This window comes from Rutilus rutilus, assembly GCF_951802725.1.
Source record: "Rutilus rutilus genome assembly, chromosome: 15".
NCBI lineage: Eukaryota > Metazoa > Chordata > Actinopteri > Cypriniformes > Leuciscidae > Rutilus > Rutilus rutilus.
In genome coordinates, this window is record NC_140220.1 from 36451923 (window position 1) to 36478336 (window position 26414).

Sequence of the window (26414 nt, forward strand, 5' to 3'; positions counted from 1 at the left end):
CACAGTAACAATGACACCTTAAAATAAAGTGTAACCGGTTTGGATTACTTGCTTGTAATTATACATCATTTACTGTTATTACTATAGTAACTACGTGTAACACGGGTAAGTACTGTATGTCACCATCAAATAAGGTGTTGCCTCCGGTGACTTCCTCATCCTGCTGACACTAGTGAGTGTGTGTGTTAGTGCAGTGTGTGAGAGGTGCTGTTCATACCGGGCTGTCCACCATATTGGGCTTGCTGTTCCTCAGACTCTTCACCGCATGAAAGACGTCAACAACATTCTGCCGCTTTATCATCTCACACACAATACTGATGGCACAGAACATCCCACTGCGGCCGCCTCCATTCCTACACACACACACACACACACACACACACACACACACACACACACGTCAGATGATTTTCCCCGTACTGCACCACTGTACCAATGTGTGTGCAAAGACTTCCTCATCACATGTGTTCTCGAGAGGATCTTTACAGTCACCTTATGGAGATCGTCCTGCTTACTGGGGCTCCTCGTGAGAACATGACTGTGCTTCAAAAACTGTACTTGCTGATAATATCATATTAATGACATAAAAGGCCACTTAAGTGCTCTTAAAGAGACACTTTCATGACTGTGTTTCTTGACATCTTTTAAAACGTGTAATAATATCAAATTAAAGATTCACTTTAAAAGCACACTTTAAATCATTGTGTTTTAATAATCTTTTGTCATGCTTTAAAGAAGTGCACTTATTTTCATGTGTAGACTAACATACTAAAGCACATGTAATTATAATTCGTTTTTCACTGTAATGTGTGATTTGATATTGCATTTAAAGTTAATTTATTTAAAATGTACTACATTGCTACTTCATAATTAAAAATATATGCAAGTTTCCATAGAAATGACATTAAAGTATATTTTGGTTAACATTATGAAATTGCATATACAGTTGTGCTCACATAGAGTGGGTCAAAAAGCACTCTTAAGTTCAGCTAATCACATTAATATAAATTGAAACTATAATACATTTTCATTTAATTCAAATTAACATGCAATTAAGTGTCCAAAAACATTTAACCTTTAATTCACGCGCAAACATATTCTTTGTAAGTATGTTATTTCTGTAATAAGTGCTGTTTTTAAAAGAATTGTAAAGAATTTAAGTCTTTTTTTCTGTAAAGCTTCTTTGAAACAGTAAAAGTGCTTGATAAATAAAACTGACTGGAGAAAGGACCAGTCATAGCGTGCTCTTCATGTGATGTTTGGGTAAATCTGATATCAGTGAGCGGCCATTCATTCACAGATAATACACTGACAGGAAATATGAGTGTGTGTGTGTGTATACTGTAGGTATCAAAGCATTTTGAAGATCTGATACCATGACCATCACAAACTGCTGTGTGCTGGTGTTGTGATTGACAGCTGGTCGCTGCACATCTATACTCACAGGCAGTGTATAATAGTGCGTCCATCGCCTTCCTCACACTCCTCCTGCCATTTGTCCACCTGGAGGATCAGTTTGAGGAACGAGCGCTTGGAGGCGGGGACTTCCCTATGCCCCGCCCATCCCAGGTACTGGAACTGACGGACCATCAGGTAACCTTCCTGAGGCTTGGGACACACACACACACACACACATGTCAATATGTGACCCTGGGCCACAAAACCAGTCACATGTCGCACGGGTATATTTGTGGCAATAGCCAACAATCCATTGTATGGGTCAAAATGATCGATTTTTCTTTTATGCCAAAAATCATTAGGATATTAAGTAAAAATCATGTTCAATGAAGATATTTGTACATTTCCAACCGTAAATGTATATAAAAATATATATTTTTGTGAGTGAATGCAGCAATATCGCGAACATAAATGATCGAAAAAAAAGATTTTTTTGCACCCTCAGATTCCAGATTTCAAAATATTAAAACCTTGAAATTTTTGATTGACCAAATATTGTCCTATCCTAACAAACCATACATCGATTGACAGCTTATTTATTCAGCTTTCAGATGATGTATAAATCTTGTGACTGGACTTGTGGTCCAGGGTCACATATAGTGATGCACGTCTAACCAAGACAGATGTGCGGCTCTGCACTTTGTGGCTTAAAAGCTTCAGAGACGTGTGAAACACTCACTCTGGTCAGGTTACATATCCTGAAGAGACGACTAATGACGTCGCAGTCCATCGAGCTGGATATGCAGTCCACCTGTACAGGCCCGTATCTCAGCATCCCCTCCTCCGGCCAGTACTGAGGACAACCCTGTGCACACACATTACACTCGCATCAAACACTACAGTCACCTATTGTGCCCTTTTACAAAGTCTTTAAATGAACTTTTTTTATATCATTTTAGGGGGACTTTAAATGAAAATGTTAACGACACTTCAGCTTGAATCTCACCTGAGCCAAATCGATCTCGTTCAGCATGACGATGGAGGTGCACCCGTAATCATACACCAGCCTCCAGAAGTCCTTGACGGTGTTGGGTAGTGGATGCTGGGTCACGATGAACGCGGCCGGCTGCCTGTAGCTCTGCACGACATAGAGAACAATGTACTTCCTGCAAACACTCACTCTGCTTTGTGACACTTACACACAAACAAGACAAAGATGGAACTGTTCTCAGGATGGCCGACGTGTGAATGTGTATGATCATGCAAGGACCACAGTGAGCGTTCGGAAATGAGAGAGTGATGTAAACGTGTGTCGGTTCATATGTGTGTGTGTGTGTGTGTAGATGTGTCAGTGTGATAAATGAACATCTCTGTAAGTGATTAAATGCATTCATTTTCCTCTGCATGCTGTAGCAAACCCAATATAGAGAGGTTGAATGGAAAGTGCTGACATACCACTAAAGCCACGAAACAAATCCAGTCTAACAGAGGCAGAACTGAATCAGAAATTACCTGGTATTCTTCTGACGGCTTGGTTAAAAAAAGTCCAAGAGTTTGTGAAGCGTACGAGGAAGCGATTTAAAATTACCCTCTAAAATCACAACTTTTTGAGCTCAGCCGATTCTGGCTGTTAGACCACCATCTCCCAGGGTCAAAGGTCATCGGCTGTGAAGACGTCTCTGAATGGACATGTCAGATGTACAGAGCATTGTGCACATTGAAAGACGGTGCTCTACATTAGACAGACACAGGGGCGGATTGGTTGCTTCACTTGCGCAAACAGCCATGACACATGAACCACTAGGAGATGGATGCAAACCAATCTAAATACCGAACAAATGCATTCTCAGATCAGAAACTCGCCCTCATGTCATTCCAAACCTGTCTGACCTTCTTTCTTCCGTGGAAGACAAACGGAGAGATTCTGAAGAATCTGTGGGCAGGGTATAATGAAATCATGCAGTGACTCTCAAAACACACTAGCAGCGGTTCATCCGACTCGTGTGCAGAGAACAGGCTTGCATCTCAAGTCTCATTTGTGCTTGTGTTCAATTCAAACGTGTCGTCTTGAGTGTGAACAAGTGTGTGTGTGGTATGAACGACTACTTCTGTTGTATGAAGTAAACACTGAGCTAAACATCTCCATTTGTGTTCCACAGAAAGAAAGAAAGAAAGAAAGAAAGAAAGAAAGAAAGAAAGAAAGAAAGAAAGAAAGAAAGAAAGAAGGAAAGAAAGAAAGAAAGGAAACATCCAGGTTTTAAAATGACTTGCGAGTGAGAAATGATGAAGGAACGTTTGGAATTTGAGTCAACTTGTCTTTTAATAAACGACAGAATTAAAGCAAGAGATTCACAGTTACACTTACCTCGCCCTTTCCAATAAGGTTACCAAAAAAAAAAATTGACTATTATTTTTGGAAACCCAAATAAAGGAATGTTCAATTTAGGACCACATACAGCCATCAAGAAGAATTCATTAATGACGCTACAAAATTGAAAGCTTTCTTAATTCAAGACAAATAATGGTATCGCTGATCGCTCGTAATAGAGCAGCTGGAATAGGTCTTACAGTGGCTCACGCTAACATCTGTCCCACTCAAAGGACTTGCCACCTGGATTTGTCTCTAGCTTTCTGTAGCTCCGTTCCAAAATCCACTGAGCGATCTCGCTGTCTAGTAGCACACTATAACTCCACAGAGTTCCATTAGCATGTTGCTAAGCCAACAGCGCAGCGCTTTAATTAGCATTAAGAATCCACAGCACAAATACTGGGGTAAAACAATTCATTTTACTTACGCTGAACTGTTATCGATGCGTTTTTAAGTACTAAAAGAAATGCATGCATATACATGCACCTCATCCACCATTATTTTACTGAACTGGCTGATCTGATAAAAGCTATGTGTACTAAAGCTAGGCATCTTAGAAGGCGGCAAAGTTTAGCTGCCTACCCAGACAGCAACATGGTGTCGGCCCACATCTGGTACCAGATGTGGCCCGGATCTGGGCCGACACTACACCGTAAAAATAATACACTAAATCTACTCAATAAAATTGTGGCAAGAGATTACAAGCAATATTATTAATAAAATGAAACAAATAAGATTTGAGTTAGAATTAATCAAATTAATTCCTTAAAAGTCAACCATTTAAAATGAGTAACTGCAAATAGCACACAAAAAAGTAAGTAAAAATTTGATGATAGCGAGCAGAATCAATGAAGAAAAGAGAAACACAAGAACTTCAAGTGGCTTAAACCACAGCCTTAGATGAAATCATACATTAAATCTCTCTTATTACAAACCAGACTGACTTTATTTCTGTCATTCGTCTGCAGAAGCTCTTATTGAGAACTAACAGATGTTGATGTTTTATTGAAAATGTTTGTTCGCCATTATGATGATCAGTGTTTCCTTTAGTTGGGCAGTTTGACTCTTGGCTTTTTATGCGAGGTTTGTGTAACAGTGTTTTGCTAAAGCACATTATTTGTTGCAAAGAAAGCCATAAACAAAGATGGCCAGATGATATAGTTTTCAGCATCATAAAGTAAAATAATTCACTAATCTTATCACTGACCAAAAGTAACTATTTGATATCGATAGATTTTCACCAACATTATTTTGTTGGCACAGATCAGACATTCAGAATTTTTTTTATTTTTAAATACACTGTATTTTTTATTTTTTTTAAAGACAGACTGTGTATTTAAAACAAAAAACAAAACAGACATACAGACAGACAGACAGTGTATTTAAAAATAGAAAAAATCATAATGTCTGATCGGTGCCAACTAAATACTGTTACTGAAAAACACTGATCACCATAATGATCAAACTTTGCAACAAAACATCAACATCTAAACCTGTTAATTCCCAAAAAGAGCTGCAGACGAATGACAGAAATAAAGTCCGTCTGGTTTGTAATAATTTGAACCGGTTTCATGTAAGGCTGTGGCTGAAGTCAGTTTCTCTGTCCTTCAGTGATTCTGCTTGTTATCATCAAATGTCTTCAATATTGGCAATCAAAAATAAAGAGTTCTTCATTCATCTCTGATGTCCGTCTGTTATTCAGATATTTCTGTTTAAATTGTACTTTTTAAAACTGCTATTTGCAGTTACTCATTTTAAATGGTTGACTTTTAAGGAATTGATTTGATTCATTCTGACTCAATTCTTATTTGTTGAATTTGATATACAATATTGCTAGTAATCTGTTGCCACAATTTTACTGAGTGGATTTAGTGTATTATTGTTACAGTGTGTGTTGCTGTCTGGGTGCCTGTTGGCGGGCCTCCGTCGGCAGCTCACTAGGTTTTGGAACAGAGCGTGTGTCTAACGTAAAGGAGACGAGGAGAAGAGAGACAGTGAGGTCTCTAGAAGACTTACATCCATGAGCGCTGCGTTGATGTAATTACTGCTCTCTCCGTCGATGGTGATGAGGAAGGGCAGGCAGCGGTCGGGCGGGAGGTTGTCCATGAAACGGTTCTTGTCGTGATTTCGAGGAAGGAGTGCAATGCTGCAGTCTTCAGGCTGAGGCTGAGGGGTCACTGAGTTCAGCGTCTGGACAACACATAGTGGACAGATCACCATCACAAGTCTGGAGGAGGGGACGTTTCACTGTGGCCAACTCTGAGCTTTTGTTGTTAAAGTCAAAGGCCGTGTATCCAACAAACTATGGGATTTTGGCACAGATTCATCTGTCATTTGGAAGAATCTAGTCAAATGAGCGTGATGCCAACATAGACAGGTTGCATGACATGCTACTCAACCTCAAAGTTAATCACAAAACTGCACAAGGTTAAAAATATACAACCTTGTATACTTGTTGAAATGAGGACAGTGTATTTTGTGCTCTGGCTGCCAAGAACATGAAATCACCAATATTCAAGAGGTGTTTAGAAACCAAACACTAAATAATGCTGCATATTGTTGGAGCGTGTGCAGTTCATAGTAATAATGATTTTTGTATGAATGTTGGGTCTCCTCTTGTTAAATCCGGGTCCTGAAGTACAGTAAAGCCAGTGCAGAATCACTGCAGTAAATAATGATATGTAATGTTGTATGTACCTGGAATTCGTCTTTGAGGTGAGAGGAATTGCTCTGGGAATCGATGCGGATCATGTCGTAGTATGCGGCTTTGAACTCGCACACGGGAATCGCCGTCTCGCCACACAGACACGCCTCCAGGATGGCATCGTGGATGAAGATGTACTGCTCCTGAGAGACAGAGGGATATAGACATTAGGAGAGACAGCTACAGGTTATATTTTTCTATGCAAAGAAATAAGGCATAGAAAACCAAACAGCTGACAGGAAAAACCATACATCGACTACAACATAATCAATTATTAATATTTGGTTGGCTCTCTCTTGTTTTCTCATGTGTTCATAATTTCTTTGTATGACAGCCTGTCCAAAAATGATGTCACACAATTTGTCATGTTTCATTGTGTTATTATCACAAAAATAAAACAATCGATTCCAAGCACATAATCTCTAAATAAATTGTTAATACTATTTAAATAAAGGGTGAGGATGTCCATTTTCCAAGGCTGGAAATCACTTTTTTTAGGCAATTTTAGGGCAACAACCATATTGCTTTAATTAACATGTAGAAGATGGAGTAACGCACGAGTCCCACTGTAGCGAAATTGCAACATTTGCATAAAGCAATTTAAAAAAAAAACCTGTACTTAAAGGGTTAGTTCACCCAAAAATGAAAATTCTGTCAGTAATTACTCACCCTCATGTTGTTCCAACCATGTAAGTCTTTCGTTCATCTTCGGAACACAAATTAAGATATTTTTGATGAAATCTGACAGAATTTTGACTCCTCCATAGGCTTCCAGTGTGACCGAAACTCACCGGCCCAGAATAGTTATTAAAACATCGTTAAAATAGTCCAAGTAACTACAGTGGCACTACATTAAGTTTATCATGCGACGAGAATACTTTTTGTGCGCAAAAACAAACAAAAATAACGACTTTATTCCACTTTTCATTTCCTTCTCTCTGGGCCTCGTAGTGTGTTTGCGCTGCGCGTCTGTGTTGCACGTCATCACGCAACACACACATGACCGGCGTCGACCAATAGTGAGCCTACGTGGTGACGTGTAACACAGACGCGCTGCGCAAAAACACTATGCAAACCAACTAGACATCCAGAGAGAAGGAAATGAATAGTGGAATAAAGTCGTTATTTTTGTTTGTTTTTGCGCACAAAAAGTATTCTCGTCGCTTGATATACTTAAGATTGAGCCACTGGAGTCACTTGGACTATATTAACGATCTCTTTAATAACTTTTCTGGGCCAGCAAGTTTCGGTCACACTAGAAGCCTATGGAGGAGTGAAACATGGCTCAGATTTCTTCAAAAATAGCTTAATTTGTGTTCCGAAGATGAACGAAGGTCTTACGCGGTTGGAACAACATGAGGGTGAGTAATTACTGACAGAATTTTAATTTTTGGGTGAACTAACCCTTTAAAGCCTTTATATATATATAATGCATTATAACAGTATTTTTAATGCATTAATTACAGTATGCCTTGTAACGCACCTTATAATGCATTGCATAGTCTCATGAATAATTATAACCACAGTCATCATGCATTAAAACACATGATAAACATCTGATTTCAGATGTAACGAGGAATCTGTAAATATTGCAATGCATTTTAACAGTGGTTACAATTATTTATAAAAAGATATGATGCATTAAAACATACATTATGAATACCTTAATAATGCATTATACATGACGTTTTTAAGTAAAGTGTTACTGATACCTCTTTTTTAAAAAAAAATATTTTTTTATATTGCAGCCCAGACTATGAAATGCATCATAGCAGAAATGATGGGTAAATACTGCAGGAATGCAACAGTGGCCCTTAGTGGTCAAGACTGAGGTTTCTCTCTTCATTCAGCTGCTTTATAGAGGCCAGTTAATATACATGTTCAGTATATTATGACTGATATAATTAAATATAAGTAAGCTAAAAGTTTGGAATTACCGTATGTTCATCTCAAAGTTTCAGCACAAACTTTGAGATGAACATACGGTAATTCCAAACTTTTAGCTTACTTATATTTAATTATATCAAATCTCATCCTAAAAACACATAAAATGGGGAGAAAATAATAGCGGTGTCACTGCTTGCGTTTTGAAGGCCACACACCTCAGTCTGAACCATGTTGATTCGCCTGGAGCGCAGGGCTTTGACGCAGTTGTAGATGTCCACCACCCCCTCTCTCTCAGCCATGTCCAGCATGATGTCAATCACGATGTAACATCCTGTCCGCCCGGCTCCCGCACTGACACGGACACAACAGAGGAGACAACCATCAGCGTCTCACACTGATTCAGCACTGATCAAACGAGCAGCAAAGAGTGTGTGTGTGTGAGCAGCGGCTCCATGTGTCATTAATGCAAAACTCTTTCAACATCAGAGACATGTTTTTGGTCAAAATATAATGCAATACAATGATGCGTATCCATCCTCATAAATGTGAAATACATTGAAACACAATCTAGATAGTTAGATTAGGCCTACTTCATTTTCTTTGTGACAAAGTATTTGTATTAATATCAACCATTTGCACTACATATATTTCATGGAATAATTGATAAAGGTTATTTATATTTTGGCGCTGTTACCAAAATACCAGTAATTCTTAGAACTGATTTCGATACAATAGCAAAAACTATTGGAACACACTCTCTTTAACTGTCTAACTTTTATTTGAATTTTTTCAAATAAAATAAATATATATATTTTTTAAAAATAACAATATAAAATAATGAGAAAATGACATATTACATATGTAAAAACTCTTATTTACATTGGCTCTGCAGTACAACTCCGCTGAGCAAAACCCTGACATGTCTGTGATTTACAGCGTAAATAGAAACCTGTGACAAAAAAACAAATGTGTGTGTGTGTGTGTGTGTGTGTGTGTGTGTGTGTGTGAAATCAGCCGTCTATCAGGCTTGTATTCTCACATTTGTACAGTTTCAGTATGGACTTTTTGTGCTTCTGACAACACTAAACTGTAGGACAAATACACCGCAGCACTGGTCTAATCACAGCACTGCTGTTAAAACAATCTAAATGAGTCAGTCAACCTCAACTATTCAACTACTTGTTGTTTGGTGACTAATCAAGCATCATGACCCATCTTTACTGCATTAACTCTGGATGATCTGTGTTTGAAACCGTTCAGACTCTTGCCGTCTGACTGAATGTCAACATAATGCCATGAGAACAAAGACGTTAGCAATCGAAGACTGTTAACAAGTTGAAAGGAAAAGAAAGCTGCATCATGGGATTGTTTTTTTTTTGTTTTTTGCACACAGCAATGCAGATGAGACCACATCCTGTTCTTGGGGCAAGAATGGCAAGCAACGTGGTAATGCAAAATGGTAAAAATGGTTTTTGGCCCATTTATCACATCGAGCAGAAAGAGTGATCAGAGCTGCTGTGACTCTGGCCAACAGTTTCAGATGTGGACGCTGGTAGATGAACGTGTGAGTGGGGCAAAGAGACAGAACCGACCACAAGACCCCTCGCATATGCCGATGAGCTGTGGTGCGAACAGGAAATGATGTCATTAACCAATGACAATGCATTCTCGTCTACAACACAGGACTGGTTCTACATCCCAGCAGAGAGACGAGCCGACAAGAACAACCATGCATAGACCTTATGTAGCCCCGGCCCTTTTCAGCGCTGCGCTCGTTGTCTTTTGACTTCCGGTCTGTATTTTCATAGTGATCTTGCGTATTTATGAATGAACGGCTCGTTTTAAAATCTTCCCGGTCGACTGACATTTGTTAAGACATCTGCATTAAACATTACAGCCCTCATGATAACTTTCATTAAGTAAATCCACTTCAAAAGCTAATTACTCCTGGACAGCAATGCCATAGAAATATACAGAGCGGCCACAAAACCGGAAGTTAAAAGACAATATTCTAAAGATGGCGGCGCCCTCGTTTCTCTGGCGCATAAGGTCTATAGAAGAAGATAGAAAATGTCAAACTGTGGATCAGTCTCTTCTGATGCTGTTTTGTTCATTAAAATATGAGGAATTCTGCAATCACCTCCCTGTCTTCAAACTAGACCAGAGGCATTATGACGTTTGATTAGCCACTTTTACACATGAAAGCTGTTAAAGCTGGTAAATTTGACAGAACACATTTCACACAAGCTATGGCTTTCCAAGCCCATTTTTTATTAATTTTGCTTCTATTCACACACCACCGTCATTTAGTGTGAACGACCGTTAGCCACTGATGTTTAGCACGCATGTTCACGTGAGCTCCAGGTCGATCTGTGGCAGTACCTGCAGTGGACCACGATGGGCCCAGCGGTGGGAGGGTTGGACATCTTGACCCGTCGGATGAATGACAGCAGTCCTGTGGCGTGGTACGGGACCCCATGATCGGGCCAGCCGGTGAAATGAAACTGCTTCACCTCTCGCACCTCATTGAAACCCCTCTGTGAAATTAAGGGAAAAACACACACAAAACAGTGAAAAAATTATATTCAAATATATCAAGTCAATTTATCGTCATTCAGCAATTCCACTGGTATCTGGACACTTCAGTCACACTAATGACAATATATCGAGGCAAGTGTAAAGAAAGATGTACAAGCAAAGCCTTTCTGCTGTAACAACAGGGTATTGTAGGATCATGTTGCTAAAGATGCGCTGAAATGCAAGTAGAGACAGATCTTTTCTTCCGTATTGTGACGTACATCAAAGCGTAACGGATTATCAAAAAATAAAAATTGTAGGGCAGCGACTTGATTCTGAGCATGTTGATTGGACGTTGAGGTGTGGGCGTGGCACTCAATGCAGATTCACTCAGAGAACACTCTGGTCATTTTTTTTTATTTCAATTAAATGATTGTACTATATTTTAGTATTTAAGATTTTGTATTTTTATGGGATTTATGCAGAAGTTATAATCCATTTGTTCACTTTTTGAGCATAGACCTGAAAATGACATTTTTCAACTTAGACGGTCATAAATCTTTAGTTTGGTCTCTTTTCGAAGACGACACTAGTTCAATTATTGCTGGAGTGAAAATAGTTAAAAAAGGGAACTTAAAGTTATTACTTACTAACAAAATTTATTGTTATGTGAAAAAAATAAAAAATAAAAATACCATTCAATTTTTACATGTTTTACTCTAAAACTGTGAGAAAATCAAAGCTATAAATCTAATCAAGCTTTGCTCCAAATATGAGGTTTCTCGAAAAATGAGCTTTCAAGTAGTCATTTGTTTGGGCACAGTAACAAATGATTCCACTAGATGAAATTCGTCTCCCATTCATTTCCAATGCGCTCATTTTTTACTGCGAACAATACAAGTGTGACTGTTTTTTTCAGGACTATTTAACCTTTTCGAATCATGTCCATGATTTTTGTGTTCACACAGCTAGTGCCAAAACCTTCACCAAGTGTTGTACCATTCCAATGAAGTGGAAAAAAAAACATAAAATGTTTTGGTCAAGCCCGAATAGCACCAGAGGGTTAACAGGACTAAATGACTGGAGAATCCTGCACAGAAGTCTGTCACCAGAGAGAAGACTGTCGTTTCACTAGAAGATACAGTTATGACAGTCTGATTAAACATTAAGAGGCACAATTTTATTTATTAAAGTGTACAAATGAATTGTTCACATTTCATGCCCACTCTCATGTGATTCTCTACACCTGTGTGAACTTGAGAGTTCACACGTCCTCTACAAATCACCAGCTGATTCAAACACATCCAGACTTCAGACATGATGTAGAAAAGTGGCGTCAGTGAAGAGGCATTTAATAGACACACACATTTAATCTAATGAAGGCAACACATTTATAACTGTGAGCTCAAAAGTGTCCACATACTTAGTGGGGCTGCTTACATACATGGCTTACATGAAAAAATGAAACATATTTCCTCCAGAGCTCTAGAATATCAGTACCGCTCGCCATCTAAGATTGAAGGTTTAAACATCGTCTCACCCTCTCCAGAGTAAAAGTCCTGACAACGTATTCTGCAAGCGGCTCCACCTCCACGAATGTCACTTTGAAATCTCCGTACACCTCAGCATCATCTGGCCAGTACTTATAGCACTTCACCTACAGGAGGACGAGACCAATCAAACGTAAAAGACAGGACAGAAAGACACACCGTCTGCAAATCACACGCACTAACTGTTGCACATTCATTTAATACACCAATAGTAACTGTCTTAAATACAGTAACCATATCGATCAATGCAAAGCAATACAGAAGCATCTTGATTCACCGCAGTCCCGTTTATTCACTGCTTATAACTTAAAGCTTAAATCCCGCTTGGAGATGTTCAGTCCTATGATAATTTACTCCATTTTTGTGTTTTGTTTATATAAACCCCCAGTTTCACAGACAAGGCTTAAGCCTAGTTCGAGATTCAAACTTTTGTGTGAGCTGTTTTAACTGAAAGCATGTCAGTGCCATTGTTTTGTCTCAAGAAACACACAAATAATGTTTTTTTCTGAGGCAAGTTTATAAAACTTGAATGTCCTAATTGAACTAAAGCCTAATCCTGGCTTAATCTAAGACCGGTCTGTGAAACCGGGCCAAAGACTGCTGTGAAATCATTTCGGTAACACTTTACAATAAGGTTCATTAATGTACTAACTAACATGAACTAACAATGAGCAATACATTTGTTACAGTATTTATTCATCTTTGTTAATGTTAGTTAATACAAATAAAGCTGTTCATTGTTTTTTCATGTTGCATTAACTAATGTTAAGAAATACAACATTTGATTTTGATAATGTATCAGTAAATGTTGAAATTAATATTATCTAAGATGTTCATTCTTAGCTCATGTTAACTAATGAACCTTACTGAAAAGTGCTAACATCGTTTCATATCACTTGTGCATGATGATATAATTTAACAAAGCATCCACAACGTGCAAAAATATACAAAATACATACGTTCATACACATGCATCAACCCTTTGAGAAGTGTCAAAAACAAGTGTTTTCTATCTTTTGATTTTGGGGTGAATTATGACCTGTTGCTGACAGGCTTTGTGAGATTCACTTTGAATGTTCACAGATGAAATATGATCTGGTGATGTGGATTACGAGTCCTGGCTCACTCTTCAAAAGGGTTTTTGCAGGCTGGGGCCTTCAGGTCACATCACAGAGCACAGAAACACAAACGGCCCCTCAGCAGGCAGAATAGTGACATACCCGGCCCACCTCCACTAGGTTGGTTACCATGACGATACAGGCCGACTGCTCCTGCCAGATCATCCTCCAGAAGTCGTACACCGTCTCGTGGACCGGGCCTGTGGGCGACACCAAGCTTTGGCTTTATTTCTTTAAATGTAGGCTTTCGTTGAAATGCACATGTACGTTTGGACACACTGAAAACATGCTATTTGAAGTCTTTGTATGATATACTGTATGTGCTGTGATATATCACATTTGTATTGTCAGTGGTACATGAGTGCATTGTAATCTGGAGGATATCATTTTAGACAGTGTGTTCATCTGTTGTTACACAGGTCCATTCTAGTAGATTGTTAGAATGATATTCACTAAATGGTTTTGGATTTAAGAGCATACACACTTCCTCAAATAAAACGTTTGTCACGGTACAGTTCTTGTTGTATTTAAACATCTATAAAGAACAATAAAGAAAGCAGTATTTTCACATTTCTCATTTACCTTGAGTTGCAATGTAATGGCTGGGCCTTTGGTATCCCTGCAAGACAAACACAAAACAAGGATTTAGTTACGACTTTAAAAGACGGAGGCAGCAAAATATTCAAACAAATACAATCAAGTTATTCGAGATTAATTCATTTTTTACAGTGGGCTCCCAGGGATTGACATTAACTTTTTTGCTCACTGGTTTTCCAGAGTTACTAGTCTCTCCGCATTTTCACTGGCCACAGTTTTGACATCAATACCATGGAGAAAAACTGCCATATAGATATTTTTAATATCATCTCATAATTTGGCAGAAGGTTTATTAGGCTGCTGTCACTTTAAGACCCGACGCACGGATCCAATATACTGTTACACGTGCGTTTTCTTTCTCAACTGTTTCCGTTCACTTAAACCAGAACTGACTGTGTTCACGTGAATACTCGCCAAGACCGGCATTTTGACATTATTCTGTGTGTATTCAAATGTTTAAGCACAAAATCTGCAGGAATTAGTAAAATTATGCGCAATGCCACGGCGAAATCCAAGCCCTGTAACAGCAACAATATTAATCTGGAGCGAGTGAAACGAGTGAGTAAAGGGACACGGGTTTGTGTGTAACTCGCTGTCGGAGAGATTAGAGAGACAGAGAGCACAGCTGGTCTCGTGTATCGAAAAATCTATATTTTTGACAACATTACACTGCACTTTATTATTTCAGATGCCTTTTTAAAAAGACTACAAATGAAAAATGCATATTTATATATAAATTTCAACCCGCCAAAGTGGCAAGTAGGCGTTACACACAACTGCTGCAATACACACGCATTTGGTGGGTTGGCGGGTGTTAGTGTCAAGCCCTGAACTAAATGATGTTTTTAATAGTTAGGTTTTTCAAGTTAGATCGACACTTGTAATCTCGACACACACCACAATTTCAAACAGAATCAAACACACACTGCAGGGAGACCCGACATCATCCCTCCCCCCAGGAAAACACACGACACCAAAATCATGAGGGTTAACTAAAACACAGGCCAGGGATGTGAACATGCATGGCATCCACGAGCAGAGCGTAACAGCATCGAGGAGAAGCAGCAGTGTGTGTCGTGTGGAGAGAGAGAGAGAGAGAGAGAGGGAGAGAGAGAGGAGCGGCGCATGCTGATGGATGGGTGACACAGAGAGGGTGTTTGAATGTGCCCTACAGTGATACTTACATCCCTGTACAGCCAAATCTACCGCCCCCAAATCAACCGCACAAGAGTGAGAGAGAGCACAACAATGTCAGTGAGTCAGCAAGCACCTCCAACAAGGAAGAAAAGAAAGCTGTAAATTGTGTATAGTTGAGACAAAGGCATGCATAAAAGACCTCACATACGAGGGAGGGAGAGACGTTTCTCACACGTTCGCCAATGGAGGAGGAGGCGGCATCGCCACTTACATCAATGTAGTTGGCATTTATGTAGTCGGACGAGGGGTCGTCTTCCATTGGCTGCAGGATCACTCGAGAATGATCGTCTACAGCGCCAAACAGAGCAGAGTCAGGATAAAAACACTGCGGGTGCTTTCTGTATGTGTGGTGGAGTGTGAGCTACGCAACAGGTTTCTCAACATGCATTCTTAAAAATCAGTGAAACCAGTTTGAGTTCTTGCAGGGTGAACCTCATGAAAACATGTTCTGGTCATATTTCACCTCAAGACCAATAGGAAGAAATACAAGTGATATTTTCGATTAAGCGATTAAGCACATTTTCTCATTACTGTAAAGCGTCCAGATGTTTACCTTTTGAGAATTTGTTTGTTTGTAATAAAATACCATCATGTTGTCCAGACACAATTAACAGTTTTTTACATTTACATTTAATCATTTAGCAGATGCTTTTATCCAAAGCGACTTACAAATGAGGAGAGCAATAGAAGCAATCAGACCAGCAAGAGGGCAACAGTACACAAGTGCTGTAACAAGTCTCAGTTAGTCTACAACAGTACACATAGCAAGGTTGTTGTTTTAAAAAAAATATATATTTAATTTAATTTATTTGTATTAAATAAGCATAAATTAAATGCACTACCAAAAATATTTTTAACTTTCTGAAGCTCAAATGCACAGCTCTTCTTTAACAAAGGTCATTGTACTGAGAATTGGGGAGGGGGGGATGGGGGTTAAATAGAAAATAATCTTACTAAAAACAGGCTTCATTTTCTTTGTGCACAATATAATGTCTTAATCTTTTCTTTAGATGCTGCGGTGAAATATGACTCTTTCTTGATAGGTTCATTCTTAAAGCACCAGTGAATGTTGGTTTTCTACAGCAAAAGTTCAAAAGGTTCTTTGATGACTACAAAACTGTCTATGGACCTGAAGAAAAACTTTGTTTTTAAGAGTGTATGCAGCCAGATCTTCAGTGAGAATATCATACACTCTTACATGCAATGATGTTCCCATATCGATTCTTCGTTCGATTTTGCTCTTTCTTTGCTGCGTCCCATGAAGCAGACTGGCCCTCAAAGAAGCTCTGGAGAGACAGAGAAAGAGTTACGACACAGCCAACAGAAGCTGAAGGAAATCCTAGGAATATCCCAATTTACTCAAATTCTCATCATGTTTGACAACATCAGCACCACACAGTAGTGTGTATGGGAAACACATATAATTTTCATAACTGAACAGTTACAGAAACATCAGGCGGTCTCGGCAGGCGAAACAAAAACAGAAACTCAACTGATACGATTGTGGTTTCAGAAACCACCGACACTGTTTGCCTGCAACCAGCAAGCTAATGACTGCAAGGCATGTGTGGGTATCAGGCTGTGGAGGAGGAGGCATTTTTTGGTGAAGTTCTTGTTAAAGGTAAGGAGTCATTTTTGTTGTTGTTATAATAGTTTGGGGTGGGACAATCTATTCATCAGAAATATGGAAGACGGGGGAAGTTTCAGTAAACCTGTGTGAAAACACTCTTTAAGGCCCTGACATACTGTACTTCAAGTGAAATTTAACTGGCGTGAACTCATTTAGAACAAAAACAGACCAAAAGTTTTGGATGATGTAATAGGTGGGCGTGGCTCTGAGGCTCCGCCCTCTTTGAGGTGTAAATCTTCTCCGGTTCATTTCTTCTGTTCAGACGCGAGTAAAAACATGAACACACTGGAGAACCGCTTTATAGTAGAAACTGAAGCTGTGATTCTAACTGACACTGTTTTTCATATTTAATACAGTAAAACTGTAGCAGCAATCTATAGTATAAAGTGCTGTAGAAATAAACGTGACGTGGCTGGAGTGCTGAATCACAGAGCTGGTGTGAAAACTGATCAGATGCTTTCTGAACGGCTGTTTTCTCACCGCTGTTTGCTATCGTGTGTTTATTTAGTTATTGAGAGGAAAGCGCACACAGCAAATATTTACATCAGTGGTTCTCAAACTGGGGGCCACACAGAAGTTCTAGAACATTTTTTTTAAATAATAATTTAATTAATTATATGTAAATTAAATGTTCAATATTTATTGAACATTTGAACATATGTTCAATCCTTTTACAATCAGCGTCCATTGTTTTGGAGCATTGTGAGGAAACACAGATATTAGAGACTCGTGTCCCACAGTCCTCTCAAACCTCAGAGCGGGATATACAAACATTTATCTTCGAGAGGAAATATAATTCAGCCTGGCTCACTTCCAAAATTCATTTAATTTCTATTGCTTTCCATGTTCAAGGACATTATTGTTTTTATTTGAAAGGCACTTTTAAAGTTTGAATCACATTAAAAATGTTCATTTCTGCATAACCGTCGCTGGTTGGCCCTGGTAAAAACACACACAATCGCCACCGTCATCGGCATTTTGTTTTGTTGCACTTTTCCAAACCAAACATTTCTGAAAGTATCAGTTTCAACTATCAAAACAGTTTCATGACAATTTGTTACATTTTATGAAATACAGAATTTATCATAAATTGTGTAATCAAACACCCACCAACCGAATTGATGTTCCAGCACTGTATCATTTAATATTCTTTAACTTTAAATAAATGTGTAAGTTTGAGGCTGTTTTGTGTCATGATTTGTATCTGGGGGCCCTAAAGCGACACACACTACACAGAGGTCACGCTGACAAACTCTGAGAACCGCTGATCTAGACGTCGCTCTCAGCAGAGTGAACGGGGTCGGGGTGTTCGCTAACAGCATTTCGCTACAAAGATATTTCAAACGTCTTTTTACCCGTACGCGAAGAACGAAAATATATCGGGGCCTTTATTTCGCCTTTCCCATGAACTCTATCTGAGCAGATGAGACACACAGGACACACTCTCACACTCCGACGCACTGTTTTCTCATCATAAGCTTGGAGCTTTGCGATGAGTTTCTCTGTGGTTTCAGCGTCCCCAGCGCGTCCCAGTCTAACCTCATACTCCTCCTTGAAGCCGTAGCTGTCGGAGGTCTTCATCAGGTTGATGTGCTGCAGCAGGTCTGCCACCCGGATGGCGGGATGGAGCTGTCCGGTCTGGTAGGGCGACTCCGTGCCCTCGCAGTGGTAGCGTGGGATATCCAGCAGTCTGCTGTTCTCCGCCGCCGCCGCCGCCGTGTGGTTCTCGTCTGAGGAGGCATCGGGAAAGCTTTAGTTCACTGCGCACCTTTACACATGCTGAGCTCAAAGGACTCGACAAACACACGCGAAACCTCACAAATGCATATATAATCCCAGAGTTGAGCACTCTGCACAGGACAGAGGCGTTTCTTCACACACACTTACCAGTGATAGGCACTTATGGGGCAGCGGGAGAGAAAAGAGTTGTTTAGTTCAGCGTCAGCTCAAACACACGGGTCTGCAGTACAGCTGATGGGGTGATATATGGACTGAACATGTACACTAACATGTACACAGGACACTAAGACGGGAGGGGGAGGGGGGGGGGGGGGGGTTACACACAAAGCCACGCTCGACATCACACTGAGGATATTCTTCAATTATTCGTCACATTTCACTCTAGCTATAGTTTTTGAGGAGATGCAGAAGTCCATGTGAACTACACCACAAACCGAATATAACTGAATCTGTTCACAGGAATCACAACCACAGGAAGTGATTTATAAGTAAGTCTGTTTGTAACAAACTAGTGCACATTTTAGTGTCGATTCTCCACAGCTTTTGGCCACATCTGCAGTCTAAAGGTTAGTGAAGACTGATAATCAGCTGGTCTCTTCATCGCAGACGTCAGAGAGACAGAGAGTTGTCCTTCACACCTCAGCGCTGTCTCTGCCAGAGCCGTGGCCTTAGGGGACGTTTGATCTTCATCTTCATCATCATCATCACAGCGCTGTAGAAAGAGTCTTTCTAGCCTGCTCTGTCCTGTTAGCTCTGTGTTTGCATCTGACACTGTTAACCCAGATGACTGGATTCATGTTAGCTTTACTGGTAAGCTGTCAGTTTAGTTTCGGCATCATCCTACGAGCTCCGGGAATACTCATCATGTCATGTGGTCTGAGTGTGAGTGTTTGTGTGTGTGTGTGTGTGTGTGTGTGAGAGAGAGAGAGAGAGAGAGTGTGTGTGTGTGTGTGTGTGTTTATGAATAATGATGCTTAGGTAAAACACACAGAAGAGTGTTTCCCAGCTGATTCTGCCTCCAGAATTTACATTGAACATCTATTAGTCTTTAAAATGTCTACTTTATGTCAATCTATTAATGGAACTGTATTAATATCCCGTGTGAAAAAGAAGTACACTTTAGCATGCTTTTAAAAGAGGACTGTGCTTCTTACGGAAACACTACTTTAATAGAATATTTCAATTTTCGCTGTAAAAAACATGCAAAACGTTACAGCATTGAAAGCGCAAACTGTTTTCGGACACTTATTTGCATGTCATTTACAATTAAATGAAACCATAGTGTAGTTTAAATTCATATTTAATGCATTTAGCTGAGAATAAGAGTGCTTTTTCGAAGTAGCACTTCAATATATCCTAGTATGTAAATTCATAATTACTTATATTGTCTTTGAAATATGCTTAAACTACTGCTGAATGTACTTATAAGCATTTATAGCAAACTTAAATAAAAATTTTTAAAACTTTAACATCAAAACACACTTGTTAAAATTGTCCTTTACATGTGCTTTAGTGTGTTAGACACATCAAAATAAGTGAACTTCTATAAAACACGACAAAAGATTATTAACACAATTATTTAAAATGTTCTTGTTATATTATCCACAACTACGGTTTCTTTATTTTCTTAAGTACACTACAAGTGCACATTCAGTACCATTAAGTGCTCTTCTTTTTCACAAGTGATTACCATGAAAAAGTCAACAGGAATTTGATTTGAGTGTTTGATTTCCTAATATCTCTTGAATTGCAATGTCTTCATGCTCTCGGCAGTCGAAACACAGTCGTTTGTTTGGGCGCTCACCCCAAAAATATATGGCATGTGTAGCTTTATTTATTCTGTCACATAGCTAAGCATGATGACATGGTAAGTTGCATCATATTTCTTGCATTTACTGTTGGTTTCCTGCTGTCTGTGAGCCATCAGATCACATGGTGTGTGGGCTTACTTTAGTTTGGTGAAACTTTGAAACTAAATCTGACAAAACCAACTCTCTGCCTCAACTGGAACTGGAGTTAATAATGAACTGGCATTGGCTTTCATAAAATATACATTTTAAAACAATAATAAGTCTTATTTTAGGGGTAGCATTTGGGTTCATCTGTAGTAATTATAACTAGCTTTATATAAAAACAATCACAATCTATGGTAAGCCCTCATTTAGCAAACGTGTGTGTGTGTGCATCGTCATCCTTTAGGTGACTGATGACTTCACTGCAACACAGTCGCCTCGAGAGACATTTGTAAGATTCTGGGATTGTTCAAACACAGTCGATCTCAGTCTGTTCCTACAGGATCCTGCGCTGCAGATGTCGGATGTCGTTTAACACTTGTGATGTGACTTGTTAGTAGTAGAGTCCATTGACTGAACGGGGCACATGGGTTTAGTGTGTGACACAGCGCTGCCCGTGGAAATGATTGAGAAACCCAGTTCTATGTAACACAACAGGATCATGGTGAGGGGCTACAGTACATGAGTGATGCATGCTGGGTAATGAAGGTCTTTATGTGCAGGAGTACTCAGCTCAATTCAAACACAAGCTGAATCAAGCTTTACCTCATAACTTGAAGTATTTAACTAATCGGAAATATGGACCAATTAAAGACAACATGAAATTACATTTCACTTCAATAGCGCGATGTTCAGAGGACACTAATGTAGGACAGGGTTTGACTTTATTCACTGCGATTTGATTGGATTGGCCAATTATATTGTTGGTTAATATTAATGTCTCTTTAGTTACGCTGGCAGAAAGGTCATTTCAGAAGTTAACAAATCTTGACAAAATATTATGTTTTTTCCCCTTAACTAAAGTGTGCACTAATTTAACTGTGCACAATAAGAGCTGTAAGCGCCATGTTCGAGGCAAGTAAACGGGGTGGACTTGATTTCATGTTGTCTTTGAGCCACACGACGGGTTGAACTGAATACTCCAGTGATCCAGTCACAGACATGAGCACACGATACATTCAGTCCTCACCTAATACAGCTGTCGGCACGAGAGGGTCATTAGGCACTGCAGAGAAACATGCAGAGTTATCGTAAATCAAACAAAATCAAGTTCAGAAACTGAAATCACACGCCTCACTGCTTGAGTTTTTACTCACGATTCAACAGAAGTGCATGTTAAACGTGGGTGCATTGTGCACGGTCACGCATTATCCAGTCATTACTAATAGCTGAACCGGGACGCTTTAAAAACCTTTGTGAAATGCAGAGCAGTGGGTGCAGGAATGGCATTAAATGCTCTTGTGTTGGGCTGGGCGAGAGAGACAGGGAAGCTTGTTTCCGACACAGAATAAAACATTTTAAAAGATATTTGTGACTTTATATCTCACAATTGCGAGATTACATCTCGCAATTCTCAGAATTGCGTGATATAAAGTCAGAATTGTGTGATATAAAGTCACAATTATGTGTTATAAAGTCAGAATTGCGTGATATAATAATTCTGACTTTCTTTCTCACAATTGCGTTTACATCATCTGTGTTTACATCTGTGTGTTATAAAGTCAGAATTGTGTGATATAAAGTCGCAATTGTGTTATAAAGTCAGAACTGAGAGAAATAAACTTTTATCACGCAATTGTGACTTTATAACGCAGATGTAAACACAGATGATGTAAACGCAATTGTGAGAAAGTCAGAATTATGTGTTATAAAGTCACAATTGTATGATATAAAGTCACAATTATGCGTTATAAAGTCAGAATTATGTGTTATAAAGTCACAATTGTGTGATATAAAGTCGCAATTGTGAGAAAAAAGTCAGAATTGCGAGTTTATTTCTCTTAGTTCTGACTTTATAACACAATTGCGACTTTATATCACACAATTCTGACTTTATAACACATAATTCTGACTTTATAACGCATAATTGTGACTTTATATCACACAATTCTGACTTTATAACACACAGATGTAAACACAAATGATGTAAACACAATTGTGAGAAAGAAAGTCAGAATTATGTGTTATAAAGTCAGAATTGTGTGATATAAAATCGCAATTATGTGATATAAAGTCAGAATTGCGTGATATAAAATCGCAATTGTGAGAAAAAAGTCAGAATTGCGAGTTTATTTCTCTCAGTTCTGACTTTATAACACAATCGCGACTTTATATCACACAATTCTGACTTTATAACGCATAATTGTGACTTTATATCACACAATTCTGACTTTATAACACACAGATGTAAACACAGATGATGTAAACGCAATTGTGAGAAAAAAAGTCAGAATTGTGAGATAAAAAGTCGCAATTACCTTTTTTATTTTTTATTCTGTGGCGGAAACAAGCTTCCATAGAGAGAGGTACACCATCTAGACTACTAAAATGTTCTCATTACACACACTAGCGCCCGATAAACACACATCAACTGTGTCGCCCCACTCTCTTCATCGTTCTGATGTATCAGACCTCATATATAAGTGTAAACTCTTGCTCCAGAGTAATCCTCTGTGTTGTTGTGGAGGGCTGGAGTACTCACAGCGGTTGCTGAAGTTGTGCGAGTCCATGAAGGTGACGGACACGGGCTCCTCCGCGTGCAGAGTGCTCTGGTCAGCATAACTGCGATCCATGGAGTTCACCATGTGTGTCATCTCCTGACGGGTGTTCCCGATGGCATCCTTGCGCTTCTTGGCCAGCTTCCTGATAACCCAATGAAAGAGAGAATCAATGAAGATCTACTGCTCTGGGAAACCGCATCATCCCACCCTTCACCCAGCCAAAGCAGTCACATGAGGAATATACAGAACACAGGAGAGAGAAAACGGGGATGATCCAATGGGAAAGCTTTAGTTCCGTGGGAAAGGACAACTTTGAGGAATACTTTCAAATTAGTGGATGTGATTCAGAGAAATAAAACCATGTCTGTTCGAACTGTTCAAACTCCCTGACAGTTTTACTGTCACAGAATTAGTTTAGCCATTTATGAGGCATTTTTTGTCTAAATGTATTATTTTAATTCTACATTTTATGAAACATGATTATTAGTAAAAAAGAGCATTTGACTAACACAATGAAATTGTGAAAACATTTTTCTTAATCAGCACTTTTGTCTTGTTTTCCAGTTAATATCTGAACATGAGGGTCTTATGACAGAGAAAATGTGATATTTAACTTGTTACATTGCAGTAAACTTTAGATTAATGTCAAATCATTTTCAATTTAATCTTCAAGTAGATTGAAAGGCTTAAAATATTAACATCTCTTTCTAGATCAAGAAAATATCGCAGAAATATGTGACATTTATTCTTAAATGAAAGGAAATCTAAAGAAAAGGTTTACGGGCTGAATGAACAATATTCATCACGAACATCAGGATGAACAAATCATGTCAAAAACTGATCTGAGAACAGTACGCCATTTTGCTTGTCTAACTGTTTTTTTTTCTCGGTTTAAGTTTTTTTTTTCAGTGGAAAACAAGACAAAATACTGATAATTTTTTTAGGTCAATGTGGTTTTAGGTTGCATTTGAGCAAGCAAATACAGAACAGATCATAAAGATTACTGTATCTGAACTGAAGGGGAAAAAAAAGATTCTCTCGTCATGGTTTTACTTTGTCATGTCATGAAATGCAATGTGGAGCTGTGAAAGAAAGATGATTTGTAAGGCAAATGATTATTAGTGTATGTTCAATCTGTTGCTTTGTTTCGACAGGAATACATACAAGCAGGAATATCTTGATTTTATTTTTGATTGACATTTTGCAGAGGTGTAGGTTTAGACTAAAGGCCACCCGGGACAGCTGCGTGAAGAAACACCCTCTTCACCAAATGAACGAGCGGATGAGAATGTGAGGTGGATGGAGACAGGGTGAGTAACTATCCCACACACACACACACATGCACACACCAAAACAACAAAAGAACCAACCGAAAAGACAACGGACAGACACAAGTGCAGCATTCTTTTTTCAAATAACACCGCTTGGATGCGACCGTCGGCGAGCTCGTCCAAGAACTACTACAGTGCAAAAGGAACGTGATTGGTCGAAGCGATTTGTGTTTTCGCTTGAAAAAAGGATACTGCATCTTTAAAAGACTAACAGGACTAACCATAGACAGAGAGCAGAGAGCCCTGCATGTGTGTCAGCCTTTTGCTTTTGTCTGAGCGTCTCTGTTACTTACAGGTAATATGAGTACGAATAGTAGCTCCTCCTGGCGAGCGAATGAGAAACAGCACAAACAGATGAAGAGATATTGGTGAGTGCAATGTGGGAATCATCCTTACCAACATAAGCAACAGACACTTTAGCCTGATCTCTCTGGCATTCATTCAAACATGCATGTCTTGTTTTGTACATTTGCGTGCAATCTGACAGCCTATTTATTTGACAAAAAAAAAAAAAAAAAAACCTAATCAGAGCATGGAGGAACTCTGGCTGTGCGATCTCATCATGCATTTCAGGGGCTCTGACTTGATCAATCACTGCAATGAAACTTGAAGCACAGATCATTTAAAAATGTTTTTAAAAAGCCATTTTTAAAGAAAGAAGGGGGGAAAAATCACATATGCAGAGCACAAGCAAAAAGGCACAAATAAAAAAAGAAGCTGCAAATCAAAGCAGTAAAGCTGCTGACTTCCTGCAAAATAAGCAATACGTCAATGACCACCGTTTTAAAGATGCAGTATCTTCAGTTTGAGCGGAAAACAGGGATAATCCAGCGCTCAGTTGGAAAAGAGCCATTTATATTTATACCTGTGTATCGAGGTTCAATATGTGCACATATTCATTATGTTAAAAAATACACAATCATCTCTCACACACACAAAAGATGATGCGGAATGTCACACGTTTGCCAAACGTGTTCAGACGTGTTTAACGGGGCCTAAACACATGCTGGCTGGTGAAACAAACACTGTTTTGTTTGAAAAGAAGTCCATTCACAGGAGACGCTCACTCCCACATTCAGATCACATGACCAGCCCAACGCTACCGCCGCTTTATCTCGTGAAGCCAGCTCGTACTGGACACTTCTGCTCGTGGAATCAGTTATTCAAGGGATCACACATCCAGTATGTCTACACTAGCCAGAAGCGTTTGCCTTCTCCACGCCGACAGGTGTCAGTTAACATCACTGCCGTATCTCTCATTTACAGACATGATGGAAGAGGGGTGTGCACTTCAGAGAATGAGTGAAGAATGGAGGATGAGGAGTATTCCTGATGCTCCTGGGTCAGGGTGGGAAATAAACCAGGATCTGAGGCCCATTCAAGAGAAATTACACTAAATAAATACTATTTATATATCAAATAAATGTCATTTCTTATGTGTTTTTTTGTATAAGTATTGATCAATTGATCCTTTATAAATTTCAAATACAGTTTCTGAATGTTATTTACATGTAAAACAACACCTATTATATTATTTATGATTAAGCAGTAAATATTTGTACCGTTAGTTACGTGAGGCAAAAGAAGTTCAACACAACTTCTGCTCTTCTGGATCATCGAGTGTAACGGTTATATTATGTGACAGTGCATTACTTTACGGAGAGCTTACGACACTAGCTTCATTCTGCCTTGAGAACAACCGAATAAAGAACAGAGTAAGTTATAAACTCGCTCTAGTTCCTCAGCCTCTAGTGTGGACTTTACATTGCAGTTAAAGAACGAACTTCTGAAGGGCCGGTGCGACCCGACCCACGTGTGTGTGTGTGTGTGTGTGTGTGTTGTACAGTTTAACTAGAACTCACAG

At 39.1% G+C, this 26414-nt stretch overlaps 1 protein-coding gene across 25 annotated transcripts in view; it reads right to left on the minus strand.

Annotated features, from left to right (window-relative positions):
• ptprk (protein tyrosine phosphatase receptor type K) overlaps positions 1–26414 on the minus strand; it is a 182438-nt gene that overhangs the window by 2794 nt on the left and 153230 nt on the right. For 2 of the 25 annotated variants that reach the window (XM_084432105.1, XM_084432121.1), the window contains 19 exons: positions 24844–24873; positions 23201–23361; positions 21689–21724; positions 18854–18865; positions 18506–18696; positions 16535–16622; positions 15485–15624; positions 15324–15341; positions 14125–14161; positions 13645–13742; positions 12415–12531; positions 10740–10894; positions 8573–8708; positions 6464–6613; positions 5783–5956; positions 2405–2536; positions 2138–2263; positions 1445–1608; positions 218–353 (listed from right to left, as the gene is read on the minus strand). In XM_084432105.1, coding sequence (XP_084288231.1) covers positions 218–353; positions 1445–1608; positions 2138–2263; positions 2405–2536; positions 5783–5956; positions 6464–6613; positions 8573–8708; positions 10740–10894; positions 12415–12531; positions 13645–13742; positions 14125–14161; positions 15324–15341; positions 15485–15624; positions 16535–16622; positions 18506–18696; positions 18854–18865; positions 21689–21724; positions 23201–23361; positions 24844–24873 — 2101 coding nt within the window. Of the gene's footprint in view, positions 1–217; positions 354–1444; positions 1609–2137; positions 2264–2404; positions 2537–5782; positions 5957–6463; positions 6614–8572; positions 8709–10739; positions 10895–12414; positions 12532–13644; positions 13743–14124; positions 14162–15323; positions 15342–15480; positions 15625–16534; positions 16623–18505; positions 18697–18853; positions 18866–21675; positions 21725–23200; positions 23362–24843; positions 24874–26414 lie in introns of all 25 variants that reach the window. The other 23 variants (XM_084432122.1, XM_084432125.1, XM_084432116.1 and 20 more) reach the window with 17 other exon arrangements.